This window comes from Nicotiana tomentosiformis, chromosome 11, assembly GCF_000390325.3.
Source record: "Nicotiana tomentosiformis chromosome 11, ASM39032v3, whole genome shotgun sequence".
In the NCBI taxonomy this organism is placed as follows: Eukaryota; Viridiplantae; Streptophyta; class Magnoliopsida; order Solanales; family Solanaceae; genus Nicotiana; species Nicotiana tomentosiformis.
Window position 1 is genome coordinate 19735282 of NC_090822.1, and position 14207 is coordinate 19749488.

At 36.4% G+C, this 14207-nt stretch overlaps 1 protein-coding gene across 1 annotated transcript; it reads left to right on the forward strand.

Annotated features, from left to right (window-relative positions):
- Positions 1-204: 204 nt before the first annotated feature.
- On the forward strand, positions 205-13189 carry LOC104101008 (uncharacterized). Its single transcript, XM_009608408.4, has 16 exons — positions 205-522; positions 1838-1905; positions 2183-2338; positions 2415-2582; positions 3972-4122; positions 4710-4789; positions 5056-5331; positions 5414-5557; positions 8875-9009; positions 9230-9328; positions 10544-10600; positions 10779-10983; positions 11757-11875; positions 12083-12151; positions 12414-12512; positions 12679-13189. Exons 1-16 carry the CDS (start codon positions 405-407, stop codon positions 12916-12918), a joined length of 2184 nt encoding a protein of 727 aa, XP_009606703.1. The 5' UTR covers positions 205-404; the 3' UTR covers positions 12919-13189.
- Positions 13190-14207: the final 1018 nt, after the last annotated feature.

The following is a 14207-nucleotide window of genomic DNA, read 5'->3' on the forward strand; positions in this document are numbered from 1 at the left end:
TATATGAAATTGAAAATATCTAAGTATCAAATTGAATATAAACCAATAATCAAATATGTTTAAAACACTTATTTTATACGAAATTAAAAATATCTAAGTATCAAATTGAATATTAAACCAAATTAGAAGAAAAAAGTGGAGAAATTAATTTTTCTCGTTTTGTACTTTCTTTTTTATACAAGAAGAACACGAGAAAAAAAGAAAAGAATGATTAAATCGGATTGTGAAGATCCAAGTCCGACAGGATCCGACCCATTACTTGCCCTACCAATTAGCGTCCTCTTTCTCTTTCCCTATTGCAGAGCTGTTGTAGTACACTGCTTTTAGTTTCAAGAATCCAACTTTCAGAGCCTCATTACAAAATCAAGCAAATACCCAGATAAGATTTTTTCAGTTTGGATAAAATGGCTGAAATTTCTGAAGCTGAAGGAGATAGAGAAGTACCAATTTGCCCTTCAATCCCTTCCGGTGAACAAACTGTTTGGGCTGATGCTTCCTCCCTTCTACACCTTGCCTGCAATGGTATTTTTTCTACTTTAATCACTATATATATATATATATATATATATATATATATATATATATATATATATATATATATATATATATATATCTGTTTTTTTTTAAAATCTTGGATTTGTTTTTCTTCAGAAAATATGCTGCCCCATTAGAGATTCTTGGTGTATCCATATCAAACTTTTGAATTTTATGAAAAAAAGTTGGTATATGATACTATAGAGAAGTTGAGATAAGGTAGAGCTAGAAAATATTGATGTTTTTATCTAATACTCCCTCCTTCCCATTTTATGAGGAGTAAGAAAATAGAAACCATATATATTTGTGCGGGTAAAACAACAACAACAACAACAAACCCAGTTTAATCCCACTAGTGGGGTTTGGGAAGTTAAAATATACACAAAACTTACCCCTACCCGAAAAAGGTAAAGAGATTATTTTCGAAAGACCCTCGGCTCCTCGGCTCAGGAGAGAGAGGAAGGAATAACAGCAAGCAACAACACCAGCAAACCAAACAGAAACTGAAGCAAAAGAAATAATAAGCAATAACAGAAATCTAATAATAAGAAAATACAAGACTAACATTGAGGGATGCATTAAAACTACTGGAACGAGCAAGGACAACACTCAGTTACATAGCCTACTGCCTTAATTCTCGACATCCACACCTTCCTATCCAGGGTCATATTCTCGGTAAGCTGGAGAATCGCGGTGTCTTGCCTAAACACCTCTCCCCAATACTTCTTCGGCCTACCTCTACCTCTCCTTTAGACCCTCAAAGACCAACCTCTCACACCTCTTTACCGGGACATCTGTGCCTCTCCTTACAAATTATGCCACATAAAATGTGAAAAAGGGAGTAATCATGTTATTGAAGTACCATATATGGTGTTAGTATACTGACCGCAATTTGTTTAAATTACTTTGGTAAAAGATGTTTATGTTGTAAAAGAAATCGGAATGGTTAAACTGGGTTTATTGCTTTACGTTTATTCAATTAGATTGCGAGATGTAATGATAGGAGAAGCAACTTTGTTGAATACAAAGGTTGTATTTGAAGAACATGACATTTTTTGTTTATAAAATTCTATTTATATTTTTAAGGTGAGGAAGTTATGCATTATTATATTAGATATGACATTTGAGTTGGAAGGAAAAGAAGGGTTTTTTCAGAAGCTATAAATTCAAATAGTGACCTTGATGAGGTCTTGGGGTCTCATTATTCTTTATGTGGTCAAATATCATCTATGTCTGTGTAATTCAAGGAAGAACATTGCCTTATGTGACTCTTACACTAAGGTTTCGAATTATTTGGTCCTAGATCTTCGAGATGGAGAGCTCATGCACGGGGGGAATTTTAATCTTTTTGCTGCCATGTCTGCGTTAGAGGTAATTTTGCATTTATATTTTTTTGTGTCTTTCCTTGAATTCTCTGAATATCACATTTATACTTTTGTGTCTTTCCTTGAATTCTCTGACTATCTTGAGGATGACACCAATCATTTCTTTTTGTTTTTTCTTGATACTTATGTGAAACGATATAGACTTCTTGGATATTCTCTGGTAGAATCTGCTTGATATGTTTTTATTTTTTGTCATATATTGATGAATATTTTTTTTCTTCATGATGATACACTATCTTTCATGTTTCATAAAATTGAACTAGATAATGGACCCAAAGATGGATTCTGGCATGGTTCGTACATACTATTCAGTAGATGAAGCTATTGAATATGGTGCTGCTCCTATTCCTTTGAGTTTTGACAAAACAGTTGATGTTCAACGTACCATTGATATTATGGATCATCTTCTTGCTTGTGAGGTACTCCTAGCTTCTTACACTAAGCTGTTAGTAGCCGAACAAGAAGTATGTTTTGGCTGATATATTTGGAATGCAGGCAACATGGCATAAGGGTTGTTCACTGGCTCAAACTGTTTTTTCTTGCTTATACCTTTTGAGGCCTGATATAACGTCATCCCATGCACTACTACATTCATATTGCAACGTCATTCGTGCAACCTGCAATGCGGTGGTTTCCACAGTCTCAGATACACGTACAAATGAAGTAAGCACCATACAACTCTTTAATGTTTAGTACCATTTGGTGTCCTCTTGAACATATTTAAGAAGGTGATGGATGTGTTCTATTTCTTTTAGATAAGTGATGAATATGATGTTTCTCGAAATAGTTTACTTACAAGTCTTGGCCCTTTTGTAATTGCAAACTTATGATAGTGCAATTTCTCCGTGTCTACATGCACGTAGGAGGGATGACTGCAATTTCCATCTCCAAACCATAGAATTGAAACATCTATTCTTCACTTTCATCCTAAAATAGTGATGACAGTAAAGAAAGTTGAGTAGCTTTTATGTGAACCATTTCTGAGGTTCCTTCGTCCACTTCTGCTTTGCAGCATGTTTCTGCACCATTGATCATTGTAATACCGTTATCAAATAGCAATCCATGTTTGTTTTCTGTTGTATTCCAGTATGATATACTTGCAATTGGTTTTGAAGTCAATACCTTTTTGTTATTCACTGGTATATCATTATAGAACTATGAAACACTCAATGTGGTAGAATGTACTAAAGGTATCCTTGTCATTTTATAGTGCGAGTCTGTAAGTTATTAACTATCAAACATTTGGTGGCTGCTTCATAGGAAGGACAGACAGATTTAGTGGAGATACATCTAATTTTTATGAGTTGTACTTGGTGGGTGTGCAATGATGGAATGCCCAAGATCGGTTTTTATCCTTTTCCTTTATATTTGGGGGATTTGGAAAGGCGGTGGTGGTGGATAGGTTGCCATTTGGTTAAGATAATAGGATTACACCACCCATTTGAAGAATCCACTACACAATATGGATTTATGAAAGTCGTCTTACTTATAAAAGAATATGGATTATGAAAGGCTTTTTCTTTTATATCATTATCCAGGTGAGTCCTAAGCATCTTGTCCCTTCAATAAAATTTTTGCTTCTGCTCCTCCCTATTCCTGTGTTGGTGGAAGGTAGCAGGTACCCGGGAGAATAGCGAGGTACTTGCAAGCTGGCCGCACACCACCATCATAACCACCCCCCCCCCCCAAAAAAAAAAAAAAAAAAAAAGAATATAAAAAGTGTTCCATTACTGCAAGGGATAGGAAGGCTGTCTCCCTCTCTTTTATGTAGTGTAATGAAATATGTCTATTTCTTTCCTGATCCAAAAAAAATGTAATGAAATGTCTATTTCTTAATACCATTTACTGATCTGCAATTATGTGGTAGTTGCTCGTCTAGTTAACTCCGTCTTAGGTTTAAGGACATCTAGTCCTCATTCTAATACCCCTTTTCTTTGAACAGATTTTTATTTTCTACTAAAAAGCTCAGTCATTTACATTCTTCAAGTAATTTGTGCTCGGATTCTTTTTGTTGTTGTTGACTATCATTGTGTCTTATTGTCTTTTTGTCAGGAAGAAGATCTCTTCACTATGACACATGGCCTTCCTCTAAAGGTGGATGGAGATGACAAATGTTTAACAATGCTACATGCAGTTGAAGAAACAATTGCTCGTCAACTACGGGCTTGTAAATCTACATTGTCTAGGAAGAGAGTTACAGAAGGTAGTTATTGAGCATGGTGAGATTGAACATTTTCTTATGCAACCTTAAGCATAAAATACTTTAAATGTCAAACCTATATTTCCTGTTGCTGATAAATTCTATGCTAGATAGTGCATAATGGTCTGTGCTATGTACTTTTCCGCTGGTGTGATGCTAAAGGAAGAATGATTTTACTTTTTACCTTATCAAAGAAAATGGAAGAATTATTTACATCATGCTTGGAAAACACAAACTTTAATTCTAATTTTACAGTTGACTTCAGGAAAATAGAAACTCGTCCAAAGTATTTCACCATTCCTTTTTTACTTTGAGAAAAAGGAACTATTTTGGTTCTTTTGTTTGTTGATACTTTTTTCCTTTTACTAAAAAATAAGTTTGGTCCTCCAAAATCCGGTGCTCTTTTATTTCTAATGAACAAAACCATTTTAAGGAAAACAGACTCTATATTTTCTGAAAATCATAGTTACAAAAGCATGACGTGATCAAAAAGTATCCTTCTCATGGAGAAAACTGCAGGAACCTCAGTCAACTTTAACAATGCTAATCTCATTGACAACCATTCTTATGGCTTGCTTCTTTTTGTGCAGATATAGAACCATTACAAAATAACCCTGATTTGGAGGAAGGATTCTGCAAAGCTTTGTTATGCCGATTACGTTTTCGTAAGGTCTTACTCTGTGTTGTCATTTCAATAGAATTCTGTCATAGGTCAAGCTGTCTTTTTATCTTCATCATATGGAGAAAGTGTTATCAAATAAAATTGTGTTCGACTGCTCCAACTTCTAACTGTAAGAGCTTTTGCTGGTATATCCCACCACTGATTAAAGAAAAAAGGAGTGAGGCATAGTGATTCTACATTATTGCATTTTTATTCATTTTGAAAAAAAAAATGTATGTATCAGGCCGTAATATTTTTTGACTTCGGGTTTCCAGCACTTGTACCATGTTGTGACAAATATGAAGAGACCACAAGGCAGAGGCTTGGAATTGGCAAAGAAACATATTGCTTGTTGCTTTCAAGAGTTGGATTCCACGAGTGAATCAGTAGAATTCTTGAGGTCTACCGTTGCACAAGGAACACTGGAAGATGGAACAGAAAATGAAACAACTGCTTCAGGTTGTCAACCTATCGGGTTTGATTCTACTTTAAACAGTAGATTGTCAGCTCCAACTCCACCTCGTGCTATCCAGACAATTAGGTGGAAGAAGGTAAGGCTTGAAAAAGTGTAGAAGCACTTTGCTCTGATCTAAGTAGTACAATAAATAATTAACGTTGCAATTCATCTACCAGGCAGTTGAATATTTCCAAAAGCTTCTTCATGAGCTAGAGATCATATGTTCCTACAATATGGATCCAGTCTTTGAAGGTGTTTTACGATTTGTGGTCGAGTTTCAAAAGTTTCAACCGGAATTGGTTGCTAGAGCTCATCTCCAGGTAAGTTTCTAGCACATGTAAATTCTAATGGATTCTTAGAGTTAATCGAGGAGTATTCTTAAATTTAAGCCTAGCTGTTAAGCCATGAAATTGAACTGTAAATGACTGAAGGTTTATATTTTTATGCTCCTAATGTCATTGTGCACCGCAATGATTTTGCAAACATATGCACATAATAACTTCCGTTTTCATGCTAATGCATCTTGCTATGTGTCGCAACGGCATGAGTGGAAATTTGCACATCAACAAGGACTTTTATTAAGCTACTATATGCTTATCTTTTCTCTAAAAGTTTTTGGGGAACTCTGATGTTCAATTTTAATAAAAGTTTTTGCATAGTATTTAATGATTACCAGAACCTTATTTTTTCTAATAAGGTAAAACAATTTTATCGACGATGGGAAGAAAAACTCCCGTATACAAGTGATTCACCAAAAAGTAGAGAATTTACGAAGAAATATGATTCTCTGCGAAGACGCCCAATTTTCTTGTGCAAATTGGGATGTCATGGATGCACCTAAAAGAAATGAGGGACAAGAGGCTATTCCTTAAATATTGTACAAGATTATTTTTTACCCTTTAAAAACTCTTATATTTCCTTCTTTCTTTTCATACAACCAAAATGAGTGCTAGTCGAGCTACATCTTACGCCCTTTGTCTTCTAAAGCCCAGCTGAATAGTGCCTCCTTCATTGGCGTGGCATCAACTATTGTAGCCTGAACCATCAAAAAATCTTTCACCATAAACGAGATACTATCTGACAATGTAAAAGAAGATGGTCCACATCTTCATCCGAACTCTAGCGCATAAAACACCAGCCGTTATATGTAATCATCGTATTCCTCAAGTTTTCAGCTGTTAAAATTGCTCCCGTTGCTGCCAACAAAGTGAAGAAATGCCAACAAGGTGTCAAAAGAAAACTGACAGTACCTGCCACTTGCTCCTACACTGTGAGGTGGCTTCAGACATATGGTACATGTTTTTTTGCCTTTTTGGTCTCAAATGGGTCACCCCTTACACAGTCAAGGATGCTTATAAGAGCTGGAGTTTATGGAGAGTTGATAAGGCCATCGGAAAAATCTGGTCAATGGTCCCTGCTTGTATTTTTTGGTGCATTTGAACAGAGAGAAACAAGAGATGTTTTGGTGGAAACTCAACTCCTATAGGTTCTTTAAAGGCTCTGTGTATTGCCAATTTGTTTTGTTGGTCTAGACTGTACCCTATCAACAATATTGATCATCTTTTGGATTTCATTAGTTCCTTAACTCTGGCTTAGCCAATTATGTATAGGAGCCGGAATATTTTTTGTAAGCTCAAATGCCAAATCATGTACTTCTTGCATCTTCTTCATGCCATCTATTGAAATCACTTACTTTATATATAAAAAAAAGAAATGCCAACAAGGTGAATAAACACACCTTTCTTGGAGTCTTTGGAATCTTAATCCTTTGATGTGGAAATGTTGATTCCTCTCTGGTCAATAGTTTACTATAATAGGACTTTATTAAAAACAATCCACTACTACTCCCCACCTCCTACCTCTCAGAATTCTGGTTGTCATGCGATATAAGAAATTTCACAACCTCCCAATCTTGAAGGTTCTTTCTAAACCTTATCTCCTAATGAAACTCCCGTTCCTGTACACCTCTGAACCTGTTGGATTGTCATCCTCCTTTTTGCTTGAAATACTATAGATGTTAGGAAATGTGAATCTCAAAACATTATCCCCCCCCCCCCCCCCCCAAACCTATACCCCTAAACACTAATTCTGCTCCCTTTTCCCACCCCTATATGTGATGTTGCCACTAAATTCTTCCCATGCCTTCAAAGCATTCCTCCACAGTGCGCACACAGAAAGGGAGTATGATATTTTTTGTCCTCCGATCCCCTTCTACAATCCCATATTTTTTTACTATCACCTCCCACCATAGAGCATGCTCCTCTATCTCGAATTTTACATAATCATTTCCTTAATAGGGCGTTGTTAAAAATCCAGGGATCTTTTACCCAAGGTCGCCACAACTCTTTGGGTTTGTTACGGTCTCCCAACAAACCAAGTGAAACTTTCTAGTGCCATTTGCCGAGTCACATAGGAAGTTTTTTTTAAAGTTTTTCCAGTTCACCTGTAACACATGCAGGTGCTTATAAAAAGTGCACAAAGTATGTGGGAGTGCTCGATAATGTGCTCCTGATTATTACTTCGTTTCCTCATTATAACAAATATCTCTTTTGCCATCTTGCGAGCCTCTTCTCTGCCCTTTCTATCACCAAATTCCATGTTGCTTGCTCCTTATTGGATGCGCCTAAGGGTAAGCCCGGGAAGGTAATGGGAAGAGCTCCAACCCTGCAATTAAGTCATTGTGATAAATTGTCAATGTTCTCCACTATGTCCACCGGGATGATTTCACACTTCCTAAGGTTCATTTTGAGGCTTGACACCGCCTGAAACCATATTAGTACTTGTTGCAAACAATAGGTATGAGACTCTCACGTGGTGTTGCCCCCTATCCGAGGTCCCTCAACTAACCGTTTGCCACAACTGACGCTTCCATAACCAAAGATAAACATCATAACTGATGTGGGCCCCCCTGTCCCAAGCCTCGCGAACCACCAAAAAATCCACATTGGATTATCATTCACTAATTCCAAGTACTTGATAGTAGAAATGCAAAATTTGATCCATTTCCTCAATCTATCTCCAAATCTCATCTTTATTATGTATGGGCCTACTTATGGCTGAACAAGCCTTGTAGCTGTGAAACAAAAGGTTGGCATTAACTCTTAGAGTTATCACTAATTAATACTTTATCCGTTTCAATTTGGATGATGTAGTTTGATTCTGCACGAAGTTTAAGAAAAAAAAAAGGAAGACTTTTGAAACTTGTGGTCTTAAAAGCTTAAGGGCTAAAAGCTTTGTGGGGTCATGACATTTGTGTGGTTATAAAAGCTTCTCATTAAGGGTAAAATAGGTAAAATGAATAGTTTAAAGTTAAATTATTTTCAAATTTAGAAATGTGTCATTTATTTTGGAACAAGCTAAAAAGGAAAGTACCTCGTCTAATTTGAAACGGAGGGAGTACAATTTATTTGCTTGCTGAATTCACATGAAGAAAGATGTCACTGAAAGATTATTCATATATCAGTTGGGCTGGGTTTTTTTGTGTGTTGTGTGTGTGGTGGGGGGGTGGGGGGGGGGGTGAAGGTTCATATCTCAGATTTAGTGATTCAAGTTCATTTCTTTACTTGTTTACCTTACAATTCAGATATATATTATCTTTTCCACAATGATATTCTCATGTTGAAAGACTAATCAACAGCATTTGCTGATTCAAGATGCAAAGCTCTATGGGCGTGATCCTGTCTTTGCTGTGATTTGTAAAGCTTCTTTGTTACCTGAGGTGGCGAAGAACCATGATATTCAGAAGAATGAAACTCTTGTACAACTTGGGCAGGTAAAAACATGAATTTATTAGTGGTAGATTTTGAACTTTCTATGTCCAGTGCTTCTTAATAAGAGATATATCTAAAAACTTTCTGAGCCTTTTCCTGGTATTGGTACTGTTAAAATGTCAAGCTAATCTGTTTTGGGTTTTATTTGCCGTTGAATAGGTTAATATTCTGCTTATCAAATTTAACGAGATCTGTCACCTTCAATAACATGTTTTTGTACAGTTATTGATCACTTTTCTTCGAGTTCTTTGTACAAATATTTCCTGGCAAAGGCGTAAACTTGGAAAGATTTTGCAAGATTGGCGTATCATACACGTACAGGTTTGTACAGTATACACTTGTCAAAATGCTGGTTCTCATCCCATTTGTACTTCTCCTTGTGTATTTGTCTCTTTCTCTCTAATCATGATCATTATTCTTCATAAATTTTGTGGCTCCCTACATCTTAGATTCTTGCATGGATATCTGCTCCCCGTTTGGATGGAAAAGGAAGATAAGGAGAATTTGAACTCTTTCTCATGTTCAGTTGGCAGATTAAAATAACTTAAAATTAGTAAATGCAAGCCCTTAAAATGTTTCTTTACTTAGATTTAAGCATGACGATTGGTGCGGAACACAAGTCGAAAATGAAGGGAAATATTTATCTTTATGTTGGTTTACATTAGGGTATGTTTTGCCTAAGGTTGCATTGAATTCCTATGCCTTGTGCTTTGATGCGGGATTCATTAGTTAAGGTGCTAGTGGGAATCAATTTAATTAATATTCACCTCATCCTCCCCAGACCCCACTTGTGGGAAAATACTAGGCTTGTTGTTGTTGTTGTTGTTGTTTTTTGGCTGTTAAGAGTAGATATAGAACTTGGATATTACCCAAATGTTTTATGTTTTGCTTAGATGTTATAGTACTCATTTTAGTAACCTGGTATTTGTTACAAATTTTAGTAGCTTTGCTTAATGATTTTTAGTAGTTTGTTTAAAGATTTGTAAATCAATAGAAAATGTAGAGAACCTCTAGTTTTAGAGAACCCTAATATGGCTTAAAACACGGTATTTGAGTATTGTATTGAAATGGCCCAAAGGGGCAGATTGGATATTGATGATTCATAGAGCCGACCTCATCTAGTTTTGATTGAGGTGTACTTGTTGCTAAATGATCTTTAGTAATTCGACATGTCATACACGTCGTCTCAAACAAAGTTATATAGCCTTTTGGCTTATCCCCCCCCACAAACCCCAAAGAAAAAAAAATACATAAATAAAAAGAACAAAAAGAAGAAATGTAGCTATTCACATAATTGTTAAGCTGCAAACCCTTCTCTCTCTCTATATATATATGTGTGTGTGTGTGTGTGTGTGTGTGTGTGTGTTTGTTCATGATCCTTTTTTTATGTACGTAGCCTTTTCTTTTGTTGTTTAGCATTCGATAGAATCTTTGCATGCTGCTGCAGCTGTCATCTGGAGTATGTTATTTTTTTTGTTGTTATTTGCCTTCCTGGGAACTGAATTGTACATTTGTTTCTTTTTTATTTCCCCTTAGCTGGAACTGGCTTTTAGGAAAGAGTTTGGAGATATCTTAACCACTTCAAGTAACGAGGTGAATATTCTATCTGCAACTATAGTGCACTATTGTTTATAGTTATAGTGCTGCTATAGTGTGTTCACTTGTCGCTATTTTTTCAAAGTGGAGATTTCTGCTGCTTTCTTGCTCTGTCATCTTGTCAGTCAACTTCTTTTCTTATTGAGACTATTCACTCGTTTTCCAACTGTCACAGAATATTTGTATGAAGATATGCAGACACATTCTCATATGGGTTGAGGAGCAAACATACTGGATAGCTTCCCGTTTCCTGATGTTGGGCTTTGAATTAGACTTGTATTCCGCTGGTGAATATTGTATGGTCTACTGGTACATGTATATTATCCTGATCAAGCTTGCGGAGAAAACACATATGCGGACGATGACAAACAATGAAATCAGTAAGAATCCTACCTGTTCCACATCTTTTGTCCCCTAGCTGAAAGTTGCTTGTACAAGGGAACAAACCTTTGGTTAATAGGTTGTTCTTTTTCTGTACCAAGTTCATAGAAGTAAAAATTTAGTTACTGAAGCTTCAAGCTTCTTGTCATTAAAGTAATCTGGCACCAAGAAAGGGAAGTCATGTACAACCATGTCATTGGACTTATCTCCTCTAAAAGTGGATAGATTCTCCAACAAGCAGTGATCGTCATTTACGATTTGCATCCTACACCAAAAACTACAATAAATTAACACTTGTATATTTACCCAAGCAGAGCATTTATGATTTTGAGGATTCATACAGCCGACCCCAACTAGCTTGGCATTAAGGCGTAGTTGTTTTATCATGGTTTTCATGTTTAGGTTTCTTGGTCATGGATTGTTTCTTTTGCTGGCTGGTTGAATAGAGTTAGAATGGTATGTCATTAGATCACCTATCATCAAATATAATGCCAAGAAAATAAAATAAATCAAAGGAAAAAAGGATGGTCATTGGCACCTCATTCTTTTTTACTACGCATGTCACGGTTTGACTTAAAAATTGTGGTCAACCCAAAGTTGTGAAGGCATAAATTTTTTAGTATTGCACCTGCTTGCCACTCCTTTAATAGCCTTGTTACTCGTCCAACAGATATAAAAGAAAAATAGAATTGAAGTTTATTATTATGCTTCTTTTCTTTTTCCGGTGAAACCAGAGAAGGCACACATTATCTTAGTATTTGACTTCTATCAGGTAAAAGGAAAGGGAAGAAGAAAAGAGATTTTGTAAAAGATGGAGGAAAAGATTATCAACTTCCACCTTCAATTTTGTTTCTTCAGTGCCATGTATATCTTGCTGAAGGTCTTACCATGGTAATTCAGTAGTTTTTTTTTTTATTTTATTTTTTTTATAATTTTGTTTATGATGCTCTTTCATCTATGTTCACAGCGTGTAAATTTGTTTTCCCATTATAGTTTTAGCGTCTCTTTCATATCTGCACACTGCGTGCGGTGAGCTTTTTAATTAAACTTAACAAAATGATTCTGAATTGCTTGAGAAATTGTTGGTTCCTCCTCTAGATGCTGGCAGCTTTAAGGAATGAACGGCAAATCTATCTGAGTACAGGACCTTTCAACAGTGAGCATGAGGTGCGTCACGTCACAACTTGTAATATTTTTTATTGGAACTTTGGTTTGTACTCGCAAGTAGCTAACTAAAACACCTGAATCCTGTCTTTTTCTGTAACCTACTTAATATTCAGCTGAACCCCCCCCCCCCCCCCCCCAAAAAAAAATGTATGATTTGTCATCCATTTTTGCCGCTGCTTGCATCTGATTTCACTAATATACTTGTTCTAGAAGTAACAGGATATACGTTTCCGTTCTTGACCAATCTTGCAATTTTCCTCAGAGGTTTGTCCAGCACTTTGAGTTGCTTCTAAAAGCTTGCCTGCCCGATCATGTCTCCTATTATTCATTCCAGGAGACGACTGCTCATGCTCGGCTATCGGTAAGTCCCCCTTGGCGTCGTTAACTATGCGTTTCCAAGTTTATCATTTTTTGTTATATATTACTTGCTCTTTCTTTTTGCTTTTTTACTTTTGAGAGGGGTTGAAGGGGGGGTTTCAAGACATGGTTTTCACTCGGCGTGTGACTTGATCTCTATAATTATGCAGAATTTATCTATGTACAACTGCTTCAAAGAAGCTCAGAGAAGTGCAAAGGATCTAAGGAGCAGTTTCTCTAATGATCCAGATAAAATGTCAGAGCTTCGTCGTATAGAACAAGTAGCAGAACATAACAGTGTTGCTCTTGGTCTTATATCCCGGCTAGGAACTCTTGACCCGTCGCTTAAGGTTCAATTCGAGTTCAGCCACCACCCTTTCTTTGCTACCGCAGTAGTGAAGAGATCTTGAAGATGAAGTTTTTCTTTGATCTCCAAATTTTGCCATCCACTCTTGTGAAGAAGAGATCTTGAAGATGATCTGTTCTTGATCTCCAGTTTTGAAGTATTGTTAGGTCTCATTGGATAATGTAACATATTTCGTCGAATTTTTTTATATTACCATATTTTTCCTTTTCATTTTATTTATTTGTTGTTACCAATGATGTAATTTGTAATTTGGGAAGGAATAGTCAATATTTATTGTATAATATAGCATCAAGTATGAGGATTTTGCAAGATTAGTTACTGATTTTTAAAAGATAAAATGAAGCCCTTATTTTGAAATAGCAGTAGTTTATCTCGATTAGTGCATTCGATACCTGCTACTTCTTACTAGTACAAGTGTCGGGTACTTTGCTCACCAAAAGCTTAGGCAGAAAGAAAACCCTTATTCTAGAGTTGGACATGCAGTCCCAACTTTAGAAAATAACGTAAACTAACCAGGACCAAACCTAAGGACAATCTAGCTAAGGATAGAAGTTTAAGTTCTGTAGTTTCATTGCTAAGTTGGGTCTCATACTCCCTTGACAATGGAGTTCTTGGATTATTAGTCTGACCATGTCCTCACTTCTCCCGTTTTGGTTGCGAAAGGTTCTCTAATTTCTCTCCTGCCATATGTGAGATGGTACACGTTAAGAGCATTCTATATATGGCTGCTGCTGACTGCCCGCCTGATGCAAACTTTGTAGCCCATTTGATCTCCTCATTCCATCCTTTGGTATCCCTGTTAATTCCAGCCTAGTATAGTAGTTTCCTCCATTAAGCCGTTGAGTAGTTGCACTTGAAAAACAGGTGTTCATGATCCTCTACTTCTCCTTCACATAAGGAGCAAACTAGATTGGTTAGTATACCCCACTTGATAAACCTATCTCTGGTTTATAACCTACCATGTATGGCTATGTACCCGATAAAGATCCATTTAAGGCTACTGTTATTATTGCATAACAGTTTCCTTCATGCAACCTTTGGAAAGTCTCCCCTAAGTTTGTTGTATGTCTCTGATGGAGTAACTTCTTGCCGTCAACACCTCCTCCACTCCAACATTCGCTTCAGTTAGGTACTTTGCAGCACCTAGAATCTTTTGAGTTAGCCATGATGCTTGCTTAGCATTGACAGTCCATACTACACCTTGCTTTATATAGTATGGGTACATCCGCTGTATCCATAAATGATCCTTCTTCTTACACAGATTCCAGAGGTGCTTAAGAATTGCTGCTCTATTCCATGCGAGGATATTAGTGATGTTCATTCCCCTGCAAA